The sequence below is a fragment of the Amblyomma americanum genome, chromosome 7 (assembly GCF_052857255.1).
Source record: "Amblyomma americanum isolate KBUSLIRL-KWMA chromosome 7, ASM5285725v1, whole genome shotgun sequence".
NCBI lineage: Eukaryota > Metazoa > Arthropoda > Arachnida > Ixodida > Ixodidae > Amblyomma > Amblyomma americanum.
In genome coordinates this window covers 35,028,692-35,053,213 of record NC_135503.1, presented here as the reverse complement: position 1 = coordinate 35,053,213, position 24,522 = coordinate 35,028,692, and the positions used below count along the sequence as shown (strand labels likewise).

The 24,522-nt window shown below is 45.1% G+C and overlaps 4 protein-coding genes across 6 annotated transcripts in view; 2 read left to right on the top strand and 2 right to left on the bottom strand.

Moving 5' to 3' along the window:
• The window catches only part of jar (Myosin heavy chain 95F jaguar), a 36,141-nt gene extending 32,637 nt beyond the window's left edge, over window positions 1-3,504 (bottom strand). For 2 of the 3 annotated variants that reach the window (XM_077631791.1, XM_077631793.1), the window contains exon 1: window positions 3,381-3,504. The gene's annotated coding sequence lies outside the window, so the exon portion shown is untranslated. Of the gene's footprint in view, window positions 1-1,770; window positions 1,840-3,380 lie in introns of those variants that run through there. The other variant, XM_077631792.1, reaches the window with a different exon arrangement.
• A 231-nt stretch (window positions 3,505-3,735) lies between these two features.
• On the top strand, window positions 3,736-9,528 carry LOC144098871 (translation machinery-associated protein 7 homolog). The gene is made up of 4 exons (XM_077631790.1): window positions 3,736-3,874; window positions 3,954-4,009; window positions 4,286-4,373; window positions 9,415-9,528. The coding sequence occupies exons 1-4, from the start codon at window positions 3,859-3,861 to the stop codon at window positions 9,447-9,449; spliced, it is 195 nt and encodes a 64-aa protein (XP_077487916.1). The 5' UTR covers window positions 3,736-3,858; the 3' UTR covers window positions 9,450-9,528.
• A 799-nt stretch (window positions 9,529-10,327) lies between these two features.
• On the bottom strand, window positions 10,328-21,193 carry LOC144098868 (sequestosome-1-like). The gene is made up of 7 exons (XM_077631787.1): window positions 18,792-21,193; window positions 18,192-18,369; window positions 15,410-15,762; window positions 13,966-14,173; window positions 12,603-12,901; window positions 12,054-12,201; window positions 10,328-11,025 (listed from the first exon to the last, which is right to left on the bottom strand). Exons 1-7 carry the CDS (start codon window positions 18,846-18,848, stop codon window positions 10,895-10,897), a joined length of 1,374 nt encoding a protein of 457 aa, XP_077487913.1. The 5' UTR covers window positions 18,849-21,193; the 3' UTR covers window positions 10,328-10,894.
• LOC144098870 (uncharacterized) lies at window positions 21,111-24,306 on the top strand. Its single transcript, XM_077631789.1, has 5 exons — window positions 21,111-21,625; window positions 21,727-21,876; window positions 21,981-22,062; window positions 22,204-22,388; window positions 22,944-24,306. The coding sequence occupies exons 1-5, from the start codon at window positions 21,623-21,625 to the stop codon at window positions 23,031-23,033; spliced, it is 510 nt and encodes a 169-aa protein (XP_077487915.1). The 5' UTR covers window positions 21,111-21,622; the 3' UTR covers window positions 23,034-24,306.
• The last annotated feature ends 216 nt before the right edge of the window (window positions 24,307-24,522 follow it).

Here is a 24,522-nt window from a genome sequence, read left to right as displayed (position 1 = left end):
ATGAACAAGATATCAGCTCCTCTCAAAGCCAGGAAGAAATTATAAATGATGCCTTCTGTAGTGAAGCATAAATTTCAGTGCATTTTCTTTCATTCAAGTAGTTCTGACACTAAAGAGAGCCAACAATACTAAAGCTGCAAGGGTCATAAAATAAGCACACTCTCACACTGATTCCCGTAAAGCTCAGAAATGAATAAGTCCCATCCCTGAACTGTATACTGCAGTCCTGACAGTGCAACTACCTCTCTGGGAAAACTTACTTGCCACTGACAACTGAAGGAAACAGTCTCTTCGAGGAATCACACAAGTGCTTTCAGAACACTAACCCCAGCATAAAAAGGTCGCTTCAGTCTTTACGTGAAGCAGCCCTAACCACTTGTCGAAGCTGCTATCTTTTTCCTTTCACCCTCAGCACTGTGAACAGGCTGATATCTACAGGAGCCCATCCTGTGTAGCCCATGCAATGTTCCCATTGCTCAGCTTATCATATGATGCCACTTTCAATAAGGCTTTCCTTCCTTTTTGAGCTCCAGTCATGCCCCTCCTATTACGAAAGGAAGCCACTCACTGATGGCATTTTATTTTCATAACACTATGAACGCCAGACTAATGTCACAAAGGGTGGCAAGGGTGAAAGAAGAGAGAACAAATATAGCGGAGACCGCTGATATGAAATGTTAAGGGCCCCGCTAAAGCATAGTGTCTCCTGTACATCATGTGTGGTTTATGGAGCCATTTACAGGCTCGCAAGCAAACACAGTGACCCGACAATATAACCATAGCACCACAACGTGGCAACTACAGGCAAATGTTATAGTCTACCACAACTGCTTCTGTCACTTCTCACTATTGACTTGATACAAAACCACTCTTTCAGTAGGTGCTCTTTGCTGCACGAGTTTCAGTGCATGTATTTTCAATGTAGAAAAATGAAATAGAACACAGAGACTCACGGACTAAGGTGAAATTTTTATAGCATTTAATTCTGGCCTGAAAAAAAAAATTTTTTGCCAGGTATCTTGAAAAAGGGAAACCTTTACAGAATTCTACACAACATTAAGTAAAGGAATATGAACTTTATACATTTAAATAAGTAATGCCTGATGCATATGCAAGCTAGAGTTTCTAGCCCTATGGAAGATTCACTTGCAGCGGCATAAGCAGTGTTTTGACCGACGCAGCTGAAGCTTATTGATAAGCAAGTAATGGAGCACATACAATATGGAGCTTCTGCACTCAAGCAGAGATAAAAATATCAAACACCGATTCTGTTGCACAAATCATATGCACATTCTAATTTCATGGTTTGCACCAAAATATACTAAGAAATCATAGCAAAAATATTTTTTAAATGCCATGAAAGCAATGCAGAACAGAATGTACTATGCCTGCTTCCTAAACAAATAAATACAGCAAATCTCAGGACAGAAAAGCACTGCACTGCAGAAACAACAGCAAAATGTGCAATGTAGCCAAAAACGCTTCCTGTCCCCATCTTGGGGCATAAGAAAGTCAATCATGCCCTCTTCACTGCAAGTGTAAGAACTCCAAAGCACGGTTTAATGGCTCATTACGTAAAAAACCTGAACTGAACAAATCTGGCAAATAGAATAATCTGCACACTGCAAATTGCAGACACCAAGTGTATAGAGCAAGATAGTGTTGATTACATGACTGGTGGACACTTGACGGGCCTATGCATCGCAAGAAAAAGATGCACTTTGGGCATGCGGCAAGCACACAAAAACTGTTGCTCACAAGCATACATACCAAGTTTTACTGCACTCTGTGCAATTGCACTGCCAATCTACAACTGCTTTCAGTATGCAGAGGCGTTACATGTGTAGCTGACAAAGCCCTTATCTTTGCCTTGGCGCACACCAAATGTACAGATAAAAGGAACAAAAAGTTATGCCAAAAGACAATGGTGGCTCAGCGATAAATTTTACATATGCAAAGTATGGGAGGCAATAAACGTCACTGGCCCTTGCATATCAAAAAAAAAAAAATCTTTATTGAAGGTGAAAAAAGCACGCACAGCGCTGCTGGCTATCCGAGATTAACTGTTTAAAGCAGAACATGGGCGCTTGTCAGTGTCCACGAACGCTCCGGAACACGACGCGCAAAGGAGGCGTCACCAACTCGCAAAGAATTTTAATTGCCCCGTGCAGGGACAAACGTCCCCGCGTTATGCAACTCTGCGACCGACCCTGGGTGCCGCGCGAAAGGCTGCAAAGTTCGTACCGAGCGCGAGCGAACGGCAGCAAAGTTTTCTCTCCAACAGCTGGGCGCGCGCGAGCGCGCAACCTTGATCCCGATTTCCAATAATGCTAATCGCTCGCGAGTCGGAAGTGATTCGGCGGCGGCTGGCGGGCTGCCCGGATCTCGATCGCTAAGAAGGGAGTGGACACGTTATTAAGTGAAAAAGAAAAGAAAAGGGGGAGCGCTGGCCGCGCCGACCGTAAAACAGGGTTCAGCGAAGAGCGGCAGTCGATAAGATTGTCCATCACTCAGCCATGGAACGACGGCATTGTTCGCGCTGGGCACGGCGGCTGCCGCCGTTTGCGGCAGAACGTATGTGCGTGCAGCGCCTTCCATGCGTGACGCTACATCCGAGAATAAAAGCAAAGAAGAGAAATCCGGAATCCGCCTCTGAAGCAGGGTGAACGCCAAGACGGCTCGGGGGATCGCAGTTCCGCAGTGACCGTGCACGCAGTAGACGTGCTTGCCAGGCGATGATTGTGCGAGTGAAACGCGCGCGAGACAACGGAACAGCAAACACCGATATCGCGTTGCACGAGAGAGCGTTAGCACGAGCAGACAGCGCTTCGTCAATCCACCCTCCCACCGCCCCAACTTCCCCTTCCACCTGTAGCGCGTTAGCCCCGCTAGACAATTATGCAACGCGAGCCCCCGAGCGGTTCGCGTTACGATCTGACTAGACTTCATTCCGGAGCCCAGCACGTACCGTGCTGAACACTAGCCAGCATTTTCCTTCGCCGGGAAGCCACAAATTCAGCGACGGCGAAAAATATGCCCGCACCAGACACGGGCACTCAGCGGTAGCAGGTAGAATACCTGTTGCTCGCTTTCGTTGTTTTTACATCCGCACAGCATTTGTCAGCGAACTGCTGCACTCTCCGGGAGCTGATAACGCCCCGAACGAAACATACGCCAATGAACAACGCCTAGTTAGATCGGTAAATGAAGAGGTAATGCCTGAGCAAACTTTTTTGCTGCTTTTTTGGCGGCGTTCGTCCGTAGACGACAGCAACAGCAAGCAACAGTTGTGTTAAATACTATGCGTCATATCGGCCGGTAAAAGCCAACAAGAGCTTAGGCAACGAGAAGACTCAAGAAACAGGAATTATTTTACTCACCTCACCAACAATTTCAGCGGCCTCAGCGACTCAACGATCGCTGCCGCTAGCAGCTCGCGTGGCTAGCAAGCGCTGAGTACTCGTTTTGCCGAAAGCAGTTCTTTTTCTTGTTTTGTTGTTTCAGTCTGGGGTCCCTTCTAGCCGATGGCCGCAAGACCAGTAGATAAGCCAATACGATCCAAACTTCTCTTGTGGTACTTACAGGTTTACAAACAAACACTAGTTTTACTTTAATAAAACTCAACCTAAAAATTTTCAGTCAGATGTAAAATTAGTAAAAGTTCACCTAAATTAGATTTTGTGACGTTATATTGACAAAAGCGATCTTCAAAAGCAGCATCAACATCAACGTCATGCTTGCTGGCGTCCTCTCTGGGGTTGTTGAAGAAACCTTTAAAGCTGTATGAGACGCGGCGAGGCAGGAGTGGAATCATCGTTTTGTACAGTACAGTAGATCGAAGCAACCGCGTGCGGCAAAATGTCTGGCAGGGACGGTAAGAATGCGATCTTTCGTGGCGAAATGTCTTGTGCTGAGTTAAGTTTGGATCCGCTAACAAATTTTCAAAATTCTAGGTGGCAAGAAGAAACCCCTGAAGGCTGCCAAGAAGGACAAGAAAGAATTGGACGAGGTGGGACACGTTTCGTTGCCAGTTACTTTACGTTGCGCCATCTCGGTTGTTTAATGGGTTTGAAACGCACGCGTTCGAGCACTTTAGCTCGCCCGGATACATATCACGTTGGCGCGCCTTAAAGCGTAAGGGCGCACATGGCATTTGTGGTAATCTCGTGGCCCCTGTGCTCATCACTCGCAAACATCGCACGTTAGCTACGTCGTAGGCATAAGGCCTATGCTCCCCTGATAATCTGCTGATCATGTGATCTTATTTTCTCGTTTATTTTCTCAGAGTGATTTGGAGTTCAAGCAGCGGCAAAAGGAAGAGCAGAAGGCCCTAAAGGAGGCAGCGGCGAAGGCTGCTGGAAAGGGACCCCTTGGTACGGCCTCCTTATATATATTTTTTTCTCGTGTACCCTCGTGTGCCCGTTTTTTTGCCAGGCAATGTAAATTTCCCATAAAGTAGCAGTCGTCGTAGTACTGGCGCAGTGATGGATATAGGAGCGAAAATGTCATTCTCTTAGCGTTTTCTACATATGGACACTTTCAAGACGGTGCTTTCAAGCTTGATTCTGGCTTCCTAAATATATTGTAGGAGGACCTTGGCACTTGCACATTACTTTTACTGCAGACAGATTTCAACATTATTCAACCCCTAAGGAAACAACAAGACGAAGCAGGAAGGGAACAGGCATTGGTGTTCAGCTTATCCCAACTGTTTTCTTTTACTCATTCTCCTTTATAGCTCTGAAGATGAATCCAATCGAATTTGCCCATTTTGCTGCACAATATCATTTTAAAAATTACGGAGGGCACTTACGACTACTTGCGTACTTTGAAGGCAAAAGCATTAATTCTTTAATTTTTATTTCTTTCTAATGACACACCTACTCATTAGCATACAGTCTTAAGGTAATGCATGCACTAGGTTCACGTTTATTCGCCAAGGAACAACGCAGTTTCGTGGCCTGACGGTTGCGTGCGCGCCTTACGATCTGAAAGTCTGTTTCAATTCCCTGCACCTTCAGTCGAAATTTTTTCCTTTTCTGATGACCTCATTGAGAGTTTTCTGGACCACTTTTCCTGGTTACTGACAACAATGCCAGCTTTCGTTGCTAATGGGGCATATAAGGCTTAACCCTTAAAATTAATGCTATATGTCACATTTAGTGAGGCAGGTTCATGCCTGCTTCTCCAAGTACAGCTGCGGTGTCATAAAGAAGGGTAGCTCAGCAACACATGGCCGATTGGCGACAAGGCAGAGACGGCTGAAGCACTACTGTGTCGCCCTTGGCTTTCCACCATCATTGCTTTGTCTGGCTGCCATTATTCATGGACGAACTCCGACCCACCCAGTCGTCAACCCTGGAACTCTAGAGGCTGCAAGAAGCTTGTAATTTAGTGTATAAATATGCCAGCTTAAAACCATGCTTACCTACGTCAGGAGTGTGGACAAGTTCAGAGCAGTTGCTGCCACAAACATGTCCATACTGTAGCAAAACTGGAAATGCCAACAATCGCACCATGCAATGTATGCACAAGCATTGCCATGCCATAAGAACACCTTGGCAGAAAAACCACAACAGTCCAGCAGAATATCCTGACGCATACTGGCAGCACGTACTGCTTTCAGATGCCCATATGCAACCTTTGTCTGTAAAGCTTCGAGACTGATTTATTTTCTTCTCTAGAAATAATTCCCCAAAACAAATGTTGATGCGTATGTGTAGCGCCATCTTTTCGGGCTAACCTGAGCTATTTGTGTTAATTGCTGTGGCAGCCGCTAGATGTCTCTACATGTAGAAAAATATGTTGTCACTAGTCTGCGCATTCTACTGTGAGTGAATATGGAGAGATGGACATCCACCTCGAACAGCATGTAAGCATAAAATTCTGTGTGAAGGTTGGCAAGACAGCCACACAGACGTATGAGCTCCTTCGTGATGCTTACGTCAACGAGTCATTATTGCAGGCGCGAGTGTTCGAGTGCCACAAGAGGTATGTTTCAGGGAGAACGTTGGTGGAAGACGACACAAGGCAGAGGCGCCCTTTAACCTCACTGAATGAAAACAACGTGGCTCGGATCAGGGAAATTGTACAGCAAGACCGCACCATTACAGTCCGCATGCTATCAGATGCTCTCGACATTAGTAAGACAACATGCCACCAAATTTTGCGTGAGAACTTTGGGAAACGAAAGCTGAATGCCAGACTTGTGCCGCACTCGCTCACACAGGACCAGAAGGACACGCGGACATCAGTGAGCGCTGATTTGCTCTCCGAGGCAGGGAAGGATGTTGCATTCATCGACAGCATCATTGCTGAAAACGAAACATGGTGTTTTAAATATGATCCTCAAACAAAGAGGCAGAGCACCGAATGGCAGTCCACAAGCTCTCCGGTGTCGAGAAAAGTGGGGCGACAGAAGACCAAGACGGTGCTGATAGTTTTTTTTTCAATTCCAGAGGTATCGTACACCGCGAGTTCGTCCCACAAGGGCAGACGATGAATCGAGTTTTATATCTGCGTGCTCCAACACCTGCGTGATGCATTGCTTATGGGCATCTGGACAATGGAGCCTTCTTCACGATAACGCAAGCCTCACACTGCTCTCAGCATGACAAAATTTCTCTCCAAGCACAGCATTACTATACTTCCCCATCCGCCATACTCGCCTGACCTGTCCCCATGTGATCTTTTCCTGTTTCCTCGTATGAAGAGAGCAAAAAAAGTTCGCTGGATGGGGCGCGTGGAGGCCATTCAAGACGCCACGACAAAGGAGCTGATAGCCCTGCCAAAAGAAGCATTTTCCAACTGTTTCCAAGACCTCAAGAAGCATTGGAAGCTGTGTATAGACTGCAAGGGAGACTATTTCGAAGGGGTGCTGCACAGATGATTTCATGTTAAACGCATTTTTCTTATGGGACTCAGTCTCGGAACTTTACAGACAAAGGTTGTACTTTCAGTTTTCTATCTGTACCATGGAAGAGCACTCTCGCATAAAACAGGCATGACATTGTGAAAAGCTACAGAGGAAAATTTATTGCTGAGCAGCGTGGCTACCGAAATATTACAATGACAAATCAAAGCATTTTTGAAAAGTGAAGCTCCCAAGCTGTGTAGATTAATGGTTGTGAATTTTATTGTCCCATTCAGTATTTTTCAGCCAGTGAAGAAAATATGTGTCAGGGGGGATGTAAAGGCTGTCAAATTTGGCAGCACTCGCTGCACCAGTTCGGTAAAGTTCTCCAGCGGTACCAAGAGCATGCAACGCCAGGTCAGACAGTTCAAGTGCAGATTGGTGCTGGTTGCTTCCAAATCGAATAGTTGAATGAAGGCCCACCTTGGCGTCGGCACCAAATTGCAGCCAGCTGAGTGCTGCCCATATCAATGACCGCCAGCAGCCCATACTGTGTTAAGAATTTTAAAACAGCAAATTACAATGAAGTTTTGCCATGAACTAACCTCAGCAAATCATTTTCACAAATAAAGTCATTGCATGTATTCCACGGGCATGATTTATTAATATGCGTTGAAATACCGCTCACGGGGCTTAACTTCACTGCTCAGGTTTACAGCCCTGACACCACAACCAGCAAACTCGCCTCTTATTTCAACAAAGAATTGCTGCCATTTTGTCAAGACTGCAGTCATATCTTGTCCAACCTACGAACGGGCACCACCATCTTGCTGCGCTTCCACGCTGAAGAGTGCAAACCAGCCAAGAACTGTGAGGTTCTTGAACTAAAGAACTAAACTGTCAACTGGTGCCAAAAACCACTGCTTGTGTACCAAGGTTAACATTTCATTTAAGCACTGCAGAAGGAGCCCTCATTTTGGTGCTATATTTTTTCCTAAACACAGCACGCGAGCATGCATGTCGAGCAAAAATATTGTCTTATGCACTACTTTTTTCTTGCTCACTTTACTCATACCAACAGTTATTGATATTAGCAACACTACCAGCGAAACGTAAATACATTTATCTTTCTAATGGGGTAAAACTTGATTATTTGTCGAAAGCCGGAGGGCTATAGTGATCGAGCAAACATTGTGAAAAATGGCCAGTGGCCACTCAAGCATGGGACACCCTCTTTAACCCAAGTATATTCTAGCTGCCAGAACTTATAAATGCTTCAGTAGCAGGTGTAGGTGAACACATATGCGAGCTGTGCGGCCATAAATACTGAACCATGCAATGAAACCGTGGAATAGCTGAGCAAGTTTCAGAGAGTCTGCAAAAGCACACGTGCAACGTCACTATTGCCATTTATTGGCAGCACAAGGAAGTTGCTTTCACCAGTGACTCACTGGTGGACCACGACACTCGGGGATTAGGTCTTCAAAAATCACTGCCACAGTGCGCTTGGCAAGTCAGCCTTGTTACTATTTACCAACTTGAGTAGTGGGGCTGGTTTGTGCGCACATACAGAAACACTTTGATGGAGGCAAAATGCATAACGTCCATGCGCTGTGCTACGCCAGTGTACGTTAAAAGAACCTCAGGTGGTCTAAATTAATCCGGAGTCTTCCACTGCAGCATCTTTCATAGCTCAAGCACAACTTTACCACGTTGAACTCCACAAACTGAGCCATACATGCAACTGCGTGACGTGCTGCCGAGGGCAGCGCCTTGTGGGGTCATAGAAATGGTCAAAGGACTATAGACACAAAATTTTTGCTTGTGTGTTTTCTTCTTTCAAATGATTTGGTAGACATAAGTATACATGAATGACCCCATGATATTTGCCTACGGCAAAATATAATTGAATTTCTCCTTGATACTGTTAGTTTAATCAACTGAACGATGGCTGTGACATGCAGTTTGTGTTTAGGCCATGTGAGGGATGAAAAAAAATTCAGCGGAGCACTTTGTTGACCTAAAGTGCGATGAGGCGAAAGCCTTTAGCAGGGTGTTGCTGGCTTGAGTGTTGTAGCAAATGAAAACTATGTATCAGCACAGGTTTTTTTTCCTCCTTCTAGCTATCGTTCGGTTGATGAAACTGAAACTCAAGCAACATCAAGAATTCAATATTTAGCAGTCGTAGGCGAATACTGCAGGGTGATCTTAATGTCTAGCACATCATTTGAAAGAAAAAAACGCAACTAAAATTACATGCGTTTAATCCTGAGCCAGTTGGAACTTCATCATAGGAGCTGTCCACCTGCATGCAAAAAATGAACAAGAAGTGCTGGGACTGATCATTTTTAAATTGCATACTGCACCCCTGTGCACATGCCTGCATTTTTAACAATTTGCTGAAAGCTTTGTTTGCAGCCGAACTTGGAAGAAATGATTGCTATGTTATAGCGTTCACATTTTGTGGCATCTGAACTCCACTCCAGTTTTGGTCACGACAGGACCAACAATGTGTGTTCAGTAAACAAGTCCCTAAACTGGAATACTGGTGGTCTTTGCAGTGAGCGGCGGTATCAAGAAGTCTGGGAAGAAATGACACACAATTGCCTCAACTGAATGCCGTCGACATTTTTATTGCACTCTACTTGTAAAATAAAATTGCATTTTGCCTGTTATTGCGTTTTTCTTGGCCGATATCGGGGGGTCTACGAAATGAGTGTGCTTCAAAAGCGATGCAGGTGTTCCAGGAAGTTCCAAGACAAGGTGCAGTTGAGTTGTGCAGTGTCGACGGTTTGATTGTGGTGCGCCATCAGAAGTTTAATAGAGTTGTGAAGAGTAAGCATCGTTTCATACACGAGCGTTTCTGGTGGTACCCCTTCCATGAAAGTGTGCAAGTATTAGCAGCGCCGTCGAGTATTGGAAATGGCCTTCAAGCAAGAGTCGTGCCCTGAAATGCTAAAATGTGCATTGTATCTCCATCTCCTTCGTACAAATAACACCTGTTTATTTCTGCCAATTACAAGCTCCTCTACTGTCTTGAAATCCAGCACTAGAGACTCTACACAACCACTTAGCAAAAATTGATAATCTGGATCCTGCCGAAAAGGTTATTTAAGTAGCCTGCAGTTGGAAGCAAGTGGCGGTGTAGCGCAGCCTCCAAGATCTGCGCAAAAAAGTTTGATGTCCGTACAAACATTTTACTTGTGAAATGAGCCAGCGGTCATGATACCTGTACTATCTTTTCTAGTTATATAAGGTCCATATACAAGTGGAGTCTTTGCGATTAGACGAAACTTATCCAAAAGAACCTTCGCCTAATCTTTTGTCAAGGCTTTTTGTCACTATCGTCCATTATGTGGCATATTTTTTTTAAAGCTTTGCTGGGCTTGTATGCAACACTATTGCGTCGCCTCAAAACAGACACGCACAGCTGCAAATTACCGGTCCACTGCATGTGCATACAGAACACAACTCTACTTTGGAAGAAATTTTTTTATTTCCACTCAGTCGTTACATATGCAGTTGCACAGGACACAGCATTCTTCACACAATAACGTGCAGTTGCAAGTGTCGATGTACACCTTTGGTTCCAAAACATTTGATTACATGCTTGCAGAGCTAAAATGCTGTTCTAACATTCAGCTTGGTTGCAAGGAATGTTGGTACAATCAGCCATGCTGGAAACTTATCACAGTAAGCAGGTAGGAAATTTAAAAGGGAGATGGTACAAATAAAAAGGAGACAAGCTAATACTTCGCTGCTGCATACAACATTACTACCGTACCACTGCAACATGCACAGATAGTAAACTGGTCCTTACATAACATCAGTCAGTACCGACTGGTATAACATACACATCATGAAAACATTTGAGCCCTCGACACACCTGTTCAGCTCTAAATAGTTTGCTGCCCTTAGGCACTGACAAGCCGCTCCACACAATAGTGGCACATTGCCAAAAAAAAGATGCCTGGCTTATATGCACTGGTGCCTGGCAAAAATTTTTATTGCAGCGCAGTGGGTACGCGAGATGCAGCTGCTTCACTTGGGGGATGGGTGCAAAGACTCGAGGACTGCTCCGATGTCAGCACGCTTGACTTCCAGCAACTGGCGCAGCCAGCCACCCTCATTGTTGAATCCCATGGCGAGCATCTGAGTGAGGGCGACATCAACTGAAAAACAAGTCAGTAGCAGGCGTCAGAACAGTTACAGTGGACGACAAGGCAGAACAGGAAGAAGGGACAGAATAAGAGCATGCGCCTAGCTCTCTTGCATTCCCTATCAACCACTGATGCTGCTGTACTATCGGCAGGCAGCAAAGGTTTACGGGACGCGTATTCTCTGAAAAAAAAATTCGTAGCTCTACCCGGCGGTAAAGCATGTATGTCCCCACATAGCTTTACAAATGTCAGGCAGATGGATTATGCAATTGCGCCAAAATAATTTTTTTACGCACACTCTCGTCCTGTTAAATCTTTTGCTGCTTAACAGCAGCAACATTACAGGAGATAAAAGTGCACTCCTCCTGCTGCGTTCAGACTTTCTCAGGACCTCTTTCCTTTTTCAACAGTTAAAATGCCAAACTGTACCATGAAATGCTGGCTGTCATGCCTGTTCAATAAATACAATCCTATCAACCGTGTGCCCGGACAGGTGTCTGTTCACTTCTGCAGGCACTTCAGACAAAAATCTGGAGGGGACACTTACAGTTCTTCTGCCTTAAGGGTATAATGCGATAGCGTTAATAGGTTAATGCCCATATATGTGGAACTGGTCTTTCCCGCCTATCCATTCATAGGTCCTCGGGAGTCAATCCTGGCATAGTGATGCAGCGATTAAGTGATATGCCACTGCACTGCGATGGCAGGTGCTGCCACCGGTGAGGCTTGCTCGACCCAGATTGCTCTTCCCAAACAACTTCTCGCGGTCAGTAATTAATTCGCCTGCCACCTGCCGTGGTGATCAGTTTTCTCACATTCCGGTGGGCAGGTTGCAATGACGCCACATGGTCACATGACCTGGTGGTCAGCCTAGGTTGCTGGAGCAGCCGGTCGCTCCAGCTGCGAGGCTTCAAACATTCACCAATGCTGCTGCCGGACAATTCTTACACTAAAAGAATTCTCTGAATGAAGCTCTGATCAAGCTATTCATCTTAGGTAATTTATTTAAGCATGAAGGGCAAAGTTGCATAACAGCTCACCTGGGTTGTCGGCTCTGGATGCAGCTGGCAACAATGGTGCAGCAGGCACCACCTGTGGGCTCATGGGATGCGGCAGGCCACTCTCTTCCATGACTGAGTCGCGCATGGGATTCAGCAGGGTCCAGCCAGATGGCGCCACGTCAGAATCCTGTGTGCACAACACAAAAGGGGCAAGTCGGGTGACAATTGCTCAGACCTCAAAAACACTGCTGATACGCTCGGACGAGGGAGCATATTGTTGCCAAATTACACTAGTATTTACTTGCACGATGAACATGACCGGCATTTTTGTTTTTCTGTCACCAAACTATTAAATTTTTCTAATAATTTACCCCACAAACTAAATCCACCCCCCAAAATTCTTGTAAATTTTCAAGGGAGAAATTGCATCCATTGGTTCAACCAAACTCCCCACACTGCAAACCTTGTTTCATTCACAGCATGCTACCATGCACAAGGAGCATGCACAGTATGTATGCAAGCCCACTGCCAGAGCCATGATCAAGGTAACATGGTCATGGGCTGAATTTGGTAGATAATACCACTCACCACCACAAGCTCAGAATTCCTTGAGGCATCCTCCTGGGGTGTGTTCCCTCCACTACCATCACTGGCAGTCATGAACGGCCCAGCACTTGGAGCTGACGGTGCACTACTGCTAGCGGGGGCTCCTTGGGTCTCTCCATCCATGGGTGTCTGCGGTGTGGCAGCCTTGGCCTGCTGTTCGGCACTGCTAGGGCCCGCTTGATTGTGTGACGTTGTGTCCATTGGTTCTGTAGCGCTGTCCTTCTTGGGTTGTTCCGGTGCAGTGTTGCTGGCCATATCATTGAGCACATCAACTGTAATGCCTGCACAAATGGAGGATGCAACTCTTGAAACCTGGATGCAGGCATCTCAAACGTAACAAGTGTTTTTTCGCGACTTTGTCCATTTCAGAATCCATCTTGCATTATATTCGGAACCAAGGTACGAATATACCACAAACTTTTTTCCTCACTTCACTGCCCCTCAAGACAGCTACAATGGACTCCACCACAAGACTCACGAGCTGCTATAGTCGGATGCAACTAAGAATGAAGCGGCAGCTGCCCCTCAAAAGGCCTTCCAGCCAATGATGTCAACTGATTTACATGGCATCACGGTTCATCCAATTAAACTTGGTTAATCTCCTTTTATCTGCCACCCCCTGTGATGTCATGCGAGGAAGTCCATGAGGATTAACCATGATGTCATGAGAATCGGTCAACACCACTTATGACCATTTGACAACCCTGTCACCCCACCATGTAATGTACGCAACGGGACCTTTAAGGGAACAATAAATGATGATGATGAGTGCCTCCTTTGAGGGGCATCTGACACCCGAGTTTTATCAGACTACTGGAGATGCCAACTCTTGGATGACCCTGGGGCTGCGCAACGCCCACAGGGAAAGTAGAGGGTGGGTATGAACGTGGAAAGAAGCCGGTGCAGAGTGTTGAGGAAGAGTAGTAGTCACTGAAAGAGTACAACGGCATAGTAAATAGAAAAAAGGGCGAACAGCCACAGGACTGGGCGGTGCGCAACTTGTAGCAGCAGCGGTGCAACGATGACAGTGGCCGCTGCTGCGTGGAAGACCATGTGTTACGTCTGAGGCTTTGCTGCGGTCAATGATGTCGCACGCATTTCTGAACTGTTGCCCCAAATAATATTAAATGTATTCGTAGCTTCAGTATTTTTGTGAGCTTTTTCCTTTCTTTTTTTCAAGCGCTCAGCGCCTTGGCTGTAATTGGCTTGAACAACCTACGATTGCATTACAATCATAATGTTTCTTTCTTTTTCACAAGGCCTCTAAATCCCCGCTCACATTAATGTTTGGCCGCATTATGTAAACACAGTAATCAACAGACAAAAGCAGGCAAAAAAGACTTGCCAAAAGGTTCAAGGAAGTTGGCCACTGTGTCTCCGATGCCACGCAAGATCTCCTGGTACTGCTGCCTCTGGTCTGGTCGGGGGTGTGGCGGTGAACGGGTGCGGCCCTGGGCAGGGCACCCTCGCTCGGCACCTCTGTAACCTCCTCGACGGTGGTGACCACAGTGGCGCCACAGGCGCTTCCACCCAGGAAATGACCACAGGGGGCGCTGAAAACAGCAAGAGGCACTCCTTGTTGTGTCACTGAACTCTTGTGTGAAGTCGCTAAACATAGCGTCAAGAGCCCTTCTTGGCAGCAAGTCATGAGTATAGTTTAGTTTGTACATGGTAGCTGCATGCCATACTACAGGAAATCACGGTACGTTTGTCAAGTCTGTAACCTCCCCTAATATTACAACATGTACTAGTGTTATTAAACGCACTAACAAGCCCAACAAAGCAATATAAGTAACAGTAGTTGACTACACCAAGAGCGAGGCATGTGGTCCAAATACAGGAGTTGCAAATCCGCCACTGTCATTGTGAATGCAGGTGGCTATCTGCCTCAAGTCTGTTGTGTGCATATATACACAAGTCCAAGCTCAAACAGTCTGTATAAGCTGGAAGCACAGTAAGTCCAACCTGCACCACTCAACCACACCACCGCCTTTCTGTTTGAAAGAAATACTAAGCAGGGGTGCACTAAATTACTACAATTAAAAAAGTGGCGACAAGGCTGCTGGAATTCGATTTCCAAGAACGCTGTGCTAGTCTTTCCTCTACTATATATATATTTTTTCTCTTAGGTCTTTAGCAATTTCATATTTCTACTTCCCCTTTTCAGACAAAACTACACTTTGCCTTGTACCTTGCTTGGCTTAACCACTGGCTTCGCTCAATGGTCCACCAAACTTCAATTTCTCTCTCATTTCACAAACTGTGGCTAGCTCAACCATGTACAATGTGAACCCCAGGCCTATGTGGTGGCCACCATTCAAAAGCCACTCCAGAAAACTTCATCTGCTAGACATAGGGCTATGAATGCCATGCAAGTGAACCAAGCCACACAATTGGAGCAGTACCCGAGAATAAAGCCACCAGGCATCTGTAACAGCCATAAAATGACAGGCCACTCAATATGCAAACTTAGCACAACTCCTCAGGATGCATTGCAAACTAGCTTCGTTTTAAATCAACCATTTGCTACTCTTTGTCAAATGCTTTCCAACAAAATGCATGATGGACTGAATCAAATAACCACCACCATCATGCCAACAGCAATAGGCAACAGCTCTGCTGAAACCATTATACTGTCACCAGATTGTTAGCACCTGCACTTCCATGTGCATGGGCACTCACAATATAAAGGTAGATAAACACTGCTCCAGGGAAAGGTTGGGCCCTTTAAACTCCTTTCAACCCAGACTCCATGAGACTCAACAGCAGCAGCACTGAGCAATACTCACGATGCCAGGGTTGACGAGCTTCAGCATGTCGTGTTCCTCGTGGATCTTCTTTCCATGGCATGAACCGCACAGGTCGTAGTCCTCACACTGCAGACACTTGTACCGCACTCCACGGATCTCTTGGTCACAGGCATCGCAGAGAACCCCGACATGAACTTTGGTTGACTCCTCCGCAGCACTGCTGCTAGCACCTGTCTCAGGCTTCTGCTCACTGCTGATGGCACTAGCAGCTGGCGCAGGCCCTCTATCACTAATGACGTCCACAAAGATCCTCAGCAGGCCATCCTTCATGTTCTGCACAGCCTGGGCAAGCTCTGCATCGCTGGACATGACAATCTCGTCTCCTTCGGGGTCTGCACAAGAATGTGATCAATGCAGCAGGTTATACGTTTAAATGCACAATATTACTTTTCTTACTAGTGCAAGCTTCATAAATCATGCACTGCTGGAATGTTCCCCGCTTGCCTTGTAACAAGAGTTTGTAATGTTGAAACAATATTAACTTTGACGATTGTTGTTAAAATCTTGCAATTATCCTGCTACAGTGCCTCTCAAATGCTCAATGGGTGGACTACCAGCATGTATACGAGGTTCCTGCACCCTTTTTCTTTCACGTCCATTTATGCTGCAATGTACAAGCTAAATGAAAGGTATCTCTGCGAAGATCCTGCTGGCACCACCCCCATCTCACCTAGCCTATTCTATCAGCAAGGCAACCAGGCCTCCAACTCTTTCCGTACTGTGCCCATTGAGCATGGGCCAGCAGCGACCCATGGACATTGCATGCTATTTCAATGCTACCAATGAACTTTCCGAATCGTTGCACTATTAATTACATAGTCCAAGAAGTCAACTTTGAGTTTCGAAGTAATTTGTAACTCTGCAGTGAAGCACTGAAATTTCATGCGGGAGTGAACAGCACGGTGCACAACTTCTCTTAGTAAGCATGGAAAACTCCCGATATCCAGACAGTTTTGCATAAACTACCTCAATTTTTCTGCTTTTTTTTTGGCCTTTGATAAATTTTTTTTTAATGCTGGTAGTAGCAGTGAGCTGCAGGATGATGCCAGATAGTCTGATTTCAGTTTTGGTAAAGAATACCTCAAAAACAGCCTAGAACACCAACTCCTGTCCACCGGGGAGCATTTTTTTTTTTACCTGCTACCAGTGTACGAATTTTCTGTGCCACCTAAGGACATAAAACGGACATTCACAGTACTGTGGCCGAAATTTGTTGTCTGTCTACATTATATGGCCAGCAAATTTTGGTACCGCCACCTAAAAATACAGCTGTACTGATCGAAAAAAAGAAACCTGTGCCACCTCATGGTGCTGTGCAGTGAAGCCAATGTCACCCATGCGGTGAAGCAGAATGAAATGATGTTATTGTGCCTTTTTTTCAACAGTGGCAACAACAGTTCAGTCAGTTCAGTATTCTGCATGCTCATCCTGAGCAAACAACCTCAAGCAAAATCCAATGACCCATAAAAAAAGCCGCAAGTGCAGAGGCACGTCCAATGCTTCACTCATTTCTAAGAATGTCTTCGAGCTCCTATGACTGCATCTCTCATGGAGTAATGCCAGCTTGTTTTCTGGCCTTTTTCTTTCCAGGTTTAATGTCCACGAGGCATCTTACTGCTCTTTCTGTGCTTTATGGGTGTCTGTACACATCTTTAAACATGGAGGAGCTATTTCGCGCAGTGACACTTGAGCGTTGTTAAGTGAAGGTTTTCTTTTGTAGCTGATAACATAGCCGGGGTGCAGCACTTTTTTCGTGCAACCTTTATTCTTCGATTTGAAACATTGCATAACAGCCATTTATTTGTTTTATGATATTTGCATTTTTCTATGTTTTCCTGTCATATTTAATTACTAGCTTTTTCTAATTTCCAATTTTTTTGTTGCACCAAAAGAAGTAAATCGCCTTATGCTAATGGAGGCACAAATAGCGTCAAAAGCTGTTACTTACTCGGTTCAGCCAAAGTTGACTAACTTCTTTTGAAAGTGCTAAGTAATCAATATGTTGTCGGCAGGCATTGCTTGTTGTTTATTCTGTTTATAACAGACTCATGCGTGGTAATTGGCCAAAGTCTGTTGTAAAGGTATTTGGATTTTCCAGACTTCTCTTACAACAGACCAAAACCCTGGGCACTATCGAGGTCTGTTATAATGAGATTATACTGCTTCCACTATCCTGCATTTTTCAATCAAAATATTTGAAGAAAAAGAAAAATATTTTCTAACACCTCCAAAAAAATAGGTGCTTCATGAGGCAGCAAACATTTTTCTGTAACTCTTAAGTACTTGTCTACAAAAGCATTAAACTTTCATGTGATTTATGCAATAAAACATATGATTAATTCCTGGGGTATTTTGTTTTTGTCTTTCAGTTTATAAGCCTTACCACATAAACATTTACCATAATTTTCAACAAAACTTGTATCGAACAAGATTTCACAGTATTGCCTAATATTTCTATTTGGAATGCACACTATCAAATAGCACACCTATTTAGCTTGCATTCTGATGTTCTGCATGCTTTATGTAATAAACAACTTTTTCTGTCAAAAATAAATAAAAATAACCCAACAAAAAATGCCGATTGTTTCTTCTGCCATAGAACGGAAATAAAAGCGCGCAACAACCAATCGCACTGTAACATGCCAAGTTGTTGCGCGCGCATGGCACAGACTCGAAGTGAAACATGTGCAAAGCAGTGCGACAAAGAAATACCACGACAAAGGACCCAAAGTTGCCATGCGCGGAGGAAATGGGCACTTACCCGTCCAGGCCAAAGTGAATTGCACGCTGCCTAACGAAAAAGCCGCCCTGATCCTCTCGTAAAGCGTCTTGAAATCCCGCAGACCGTCGATGATAAATCGACGGATCTCGACTCCCCTGCCTTCGGGATCCCGGAGGTATGCTTTGATTGTCACAGCCATGGGGTCGGCCAGTCGAACCTGCAAAACATGCGCACGCGATTATGATCAGCCGACCGTTGCCGTAGCACCTACACCTGAACAAAAAATTAAGGCAGGATGAACACATGAAGCTTCAAGTGCAAATCAAATAGCCTATGAGGGTGATCAAAGACGATCGCTAACCGTAAAAGCTAGTTCTAAAACAGCTGGAGGCTAACTGCGCCATAGATCCAGGCCACTTCCTGATAAGTTGACATGCGACCCGACTCTCGAGATCGCCGACGACAGGGCAAAGTTATACCTAAAGCTAGCTATACGTCTCGAGAAAGGTAGCTAATATGTCATTGAGCACTAAATATACGCTGCAAAAGCAGAAATACAGTGCCAGGAAATACGTTGCGAGCTAGGCACAGAACAGCCGCTGACGCCATGCCTAATGAGAGTTTGCACGGCTGGCTTACCTGAGGATGCGACGAGGTGGCAGATGCAGTCCAAAACGACGACTGGCGGTTGTCCATCGTATTTATACGCTCGAGTTTCGGTGACTTGCAGCTAGTCAAATGTTCTCGACGGTTCTGCCGGCCGCTTCAATTCTTCCGTGTCACCACCTCAAGGAGACACCATTTTGTTAGTAAACATTGGTCGATTCATGTCACGTGACAGTATACTTCTCTGCTATTGGCTGTGGATACAGAGCTTGAGAGAAAGGATGCGAGATGATCTCATCGCTGGGAGATAGAGCTCTCTGGAGTTTTCACCACCCTTGCCTACCTGCGTAGCCGCGCTTGCGTCACGACATGTAAGCGCTTGAGGCGCGTGGCGAGTTGAGGGAGACCTGTGACTCACTTCGTTCGCTCATGCTCCTGCACCTAGAAGAACGTTATTGCGTAATGCCGTATAGTACACTTTTCGTGCATCGCAAAAAGCTCGCGGCTGCACTGTTGGTAGTGTACAAATGTAATGTAACATTTTACTTGCTGTTGCTGTATTCTTCAGTTTTATGCGGGATATATAAGTATACAGGTATGTCTTATTAGTCATCGAAAGCTGCAAACGGTTTATGCGAAATTTGTTGTACGCTGGGTATAATTCGATCGGAGCGAAACGAAAACAAATCCTAAAGAAATGCATCTCCAACCAAGGACTTTAATTCAAAATGCGTTTGTTCAGCAATTGCGGAAAACAACCTCAAGTTTAACGCTTTTTATCTGCCTCAGAAATTTCCGTTCAGTGCACTTAATTAACCCATTGGACTACAGATTTTTGGCGAGATCCGAATGCGTACATCCTAAACGGGACACCAATGGTGCCACCGTCGGACATGCTTTATTGTCGTCCGGTTTGTTTGCTTCAGCAGAAGTCCTGCAGATGTTCATTCATAGTTTAGACGCTCGTGGGAAGGACATCATCACGGGCACCAATTCTTTTGCGCGGGACCATCCGACGGATCGATGCCAGTAGTAGGTCCCCTGGATTTTGGCGGATGTCCTACGGAGATCCGAACAGCCATCTTCGGACATTAACCATCTGTGGTTCAATGGGAAGTAAGATGATACGCGTCGGACGGCGATAAACTTATTTCGCGCTGCTTTTCTTTGGCATCGAATCGAAGGCTTCCTAATTAAGTTCTGCGAACAGTTTCAGTTCGTTAATTACGATGTAAAAATACATTTTTTGGTGGCAATTAGCTATATCCGAACATCCATCTTCGGACATTATGTCCGCTAGACATATCTGGGGTTCAATGGGAAGTGAGAAAACATATGATATCGCGAACGTTGGACGGCGATAAACTTTTTTCGCGCTGCTTTTCTTTGGGATCGAAGGCTTCATAATTAGGTTCTGAGAACAGTTTTAGTTCGTTAATTACGATATAATTAAAAATACATCTTTTGGTGGTAATAAGCTATACTGTTCGTAATATGAAAGAGTTCGTAAAATCGCGGTGTAATAGCGTGGCTGGAAAGATGGAAGCTGCATGCAGACCGGTACTCAATTATTATCAACTACAATAAATGCACGATGATCAACGAAATAATAAACAATTGGCGCTTATTTCGTGCCAGCTGGATATGCTGTTGTGATACATTGCAATGTTACGTTAATACTTTGGTTGTGAGAAAGGAAAGGCGCAACTGTAATTAACTGTCTCATTTCTCGATCAGTGCGAAAATTCCACCGCGTCGTGAGGGAAGAATTAGGGGTTGAAAGAAGGAAGAGCGAAAGAGGCGCTATAGCTTCTGCATAATTTTGACTTCATGAGGTTCTAACGTACACTGACGTCGGCACACAGGTGTCGTACGTTTCGCCTCCATTGAAACGCGGCTGCAATCGAACCCGCCTCCTCAGGGCTCAGGAAAGGAGGAAAGACAAAGAAATGGCTATAGGTTGCACGCTGAAAGCATGCAAATCTCACGCTTAGTAACCTCATGCGGTTGGAATTAATACTAAGTCCTCCAGTTCGGCCCAATGCGTTGCTTTGGCACGTAATAAATGCCCCGACTCGACGCTGTAGCCTGTAGCAGACGGCATTTGGGATTAGGAAATTCAACACTCGTTCCGAATCTCCCCGTACTGTACTATACCCCGTAAACTTCGTGATTTTCATTGGTACACATAAAGCGTTTCTTTAGAAACTCTATGTTGGTACAATATTTGATATGACTAGGGACCACGGTAGGGTACGGCTACTGCGACAGGGGCTTTAGAAATGACTAGAAATGACCAGATTGTCACGCCGCTTGCGGCGATTAAATAAACTGTTGCGGGGTGCTAAAGATGACTACAGATAAACCAAAAGAAGTTACAAGGCGCCATTAATAGCTAATTTTAAAGTGGATAGGTGGCGCAACGAGCTAATTGTAAAGGTAGGAGCGATTTGTTCAGATTTTGTATCAAAGTTTTGCTAGTTTTGCGCTACTCTTTCGACCGCGACTTTCACTCGACAACACGGCCGTCGGACCTGCGTGGTCTTGCCCAAGGGTCTTGCCTGTGTAGGCTGCGCACATCCACTCAGCTGTAGCTGCACCATAAAAAAACAAAAAGACAGTTTACTGCACAGACTAGCATACGAAAATTATTTTCCGCTGGGTTCGTTATCGTGAGATCAGAAACGATCTTGGTTAGTCATTTGACTCCGCGCATTGACTCCGCGCTAACATTGGACCACTACGCCAGACTGCGCATCACTACAATTCCTTGTCCCCGGTTGTGACTGCTCCGAATCTTCCTAGCTCCGCACGCCAGTAGTTCAGCTAGTCAAGATACTTGCTTTAGTACTCAACCAGATATTATGGTAAGTGCTCGGTTTTTTTTTACCTTCTGTCAGTGCATTTAGCTGAAAGCTGCACGTGAGTTTCTTGCTTTTCATCCGCACGCAACGATCTGTTTTATTAGGCGTCCCGGAAAGGCGCAACGTCTGGAGGTTACAAGCGCAAGCTTAGCGGAAAACCGGAACCGAGCGAAGAACAGAAGAATGACATCAATGAAGCGTTCAATTTATTTGATCCGAATGGCAGCGGGTTCATGGAGGCGAAGGACTTGAAGGCAAGTGGCTTGAAGGCAAGAATGCACATGTCTATAAACATGTGCATTCTTGTACGTATACATACGTGGCTGGCGCTAACGTTATGTGAAACTTCGTTCGCTAGTTTGCCATGAGAGCATTGGGATTCGAGCCCAGGAAGGAGGAGGTGAAGAAGCTGCTAGCCGAGATTGACAAACAAGAGACCGGTAACTAATGCCACTTTCACGATTCAGCTGCCAAATAGCTGCGTCATGCTTTTTTAATTGACAAATCGTGAAGAAGTGAAGTTTTCCAATCGACACGGTATTTACAGCTTTCGTTATTTTCCTGCTGTTTTGCGATACTAGGAAAAATTGCGCGCGAAGAGTTTATGAATGTAATGGCCACAAGATTGGCGGAGAAGGACATCAACGAAGAAATCATGAAGGCATTCCAGTTGTTTGACGAAGACGGCACGGGCAAGATTTCTTTTAAAAATCTCAAGAGTGTTGCCAAAGAACTCTCCGAGAACTTGACGGACGAGGAATTGCAGGTAAGCCAGCTTTTTATGCCGTTGATACACTGTGGTCAAAATTTGTTCGCCCGAGGGGGGCATTTTTTCAACTGACACTTTTGTAGTACTGCGAAAGTCTAGCCATTTACATATTTTCTTGTGACCACGTTGTCTCCATATTGTTATGTTGAAACAGGGCCTCTCACACAGACCAAAATCAGTGCCACTGAAGTCCTGGAAAGACATAGCTTTGAAACAGTAAATAATGGTGAAAAAAAATTCAGAAAAGATCTGAAATTGTCACAAAACCTAAACCGCTTGAAATATCCTTCTCTGAAATAACCTGCTAAAGTGCAGACTCTTGCTTAATACCATTATGAAGGAAAGAGAAACGTTGGTATATAAGATTCATCGCATTTAAATTTTGAAAGCTGGAGGTCGTGCTCTCCATAAACTAGCGGCAGAGGCTACAGATGTTTGGCATTTCAGGAAATGTTGTCAAAGGGGCCCTTGATAAAAACTCCGAGATCATTTGAGTAAGTATTTCTCCACCCACCTTGACTTGTCACCTTTTATTTTTCTCTGTCCATACAGGAGATGATAAATGAGGCTGACAGGGATGGAGACGGCGAGGTTAATCAGGAAGAGTTTCTTCGAATCATGAAGAAAACGTGCTTGTATTGAGCGGGTACATTTGTGCTGTCCAGCAAACCATGCTACTTTTGCAAGGTTGGAACAATGACTGTGGCAAAGAATGATTGCTTGCAAACACGTTGTCATATTCAGTGTGAAAGCGACTGTGTCCGGTCTTTCAGTGCATTTATCTCAATGTATGTACAACGTTGTGGAATGGAAGCCATTCCGGGCCAAAGATCAAACCTTTGACGCATGACTCCCGAAGTTGTGATTTGCCTGGTTATGTGAAATATTTGCACAGTGTCGTTTTCTCGTGTATTTGTTACTTGCCATGTGTTCTGATCTTTCACAGACAGGGTCCACTGGAAGTGCTGGCTTTGGTGCAAGCATACTTACTGCCTGGTTGGGAAGACGTGAAACTGCGATTTGTTATGTTATTGACTGTGCACAGAATGCACGTCTGTGAAAGGGACCATCTGTGCATTGCATGTGTGTACTGCTTGCGCTGCGTGTGGCTGACTGTCACCAGCTATGAGGAGAAACAATCCCTTATGAGTAGGTCTGTTGTGAGCTAAGACTGTTCCACAAAGACATTTAGCATTTTTACGGTGGTTGTTACCCACCCTTGCTTGTATAGGTGAAGTGTGAACTGAATTGGAAGCAGTGCTTTTGTGTACATTTTTTGGTTAGTCTTGGTCAAATTGCGCTGCCATTCTTGTGTACAAAGTGGCGACAGATTTGAAAGCCACAAGCTTAATTTTCACCATGATAAGTGTGAGGGCCAAACTGGCCAGCGTGTCGATAACGTGCTGCTAAACACTTGCAATCTTGAATTTTTGCCTACAGTTTGGAACAAAGTTGCCAATTCCAGACACTAGGAAGAAAGGCACTGCTGGTTATAAACATTTTCTGATACATTAATTGTCAAGCCTGTGATCACCTTGGTTCTTCGACAGTAATCTAGCTTTGTACGGAAGTGCCCAAAGCATCCTCTAGAGTGAAGACTGGGGCGTTTGCTACGCGTTTTGCAGCAAGACACCTATTTCAGCTGAAGTCATGAAATGAACTTGCTACATCTTTTGATGGAAGAACATAATTGACCTCCTCAGTGAAATTTGTCGTCAGTGACAATGAACTATTGTGAGCTGAATCCGTGAAAGGCAAGTGCTGGGAATGGTGCAAGTGGCCACAGTACTCAAGGTGACTAAGTTTGTGCGTCCCTGTGATGGTAAAGAAACTAAACTAAAAAAAAAGTGCGGTAAACACAGGGCAAGTGCTCAGAGTGCCACAGGATGGGGAATAAATTGTTTGAAAGAATTGATTTTTGTCTGCCAAAGATTTTTCCTTTCACTTGACACTCGCAGCACTTTTCACATCACATCGCACCATGTAGTACACATCAACACCGGTGGATTTTATGTCGAGGTGAACCAAGTCAAGCGGAGGAGCCCCCAGGAGATGGCACCAGATATTCAGCAAGGAGTGAGAACTTGGAACAGCTGTTCTCCAGAGTTTGGTGGGGCTAATGATACTCGAG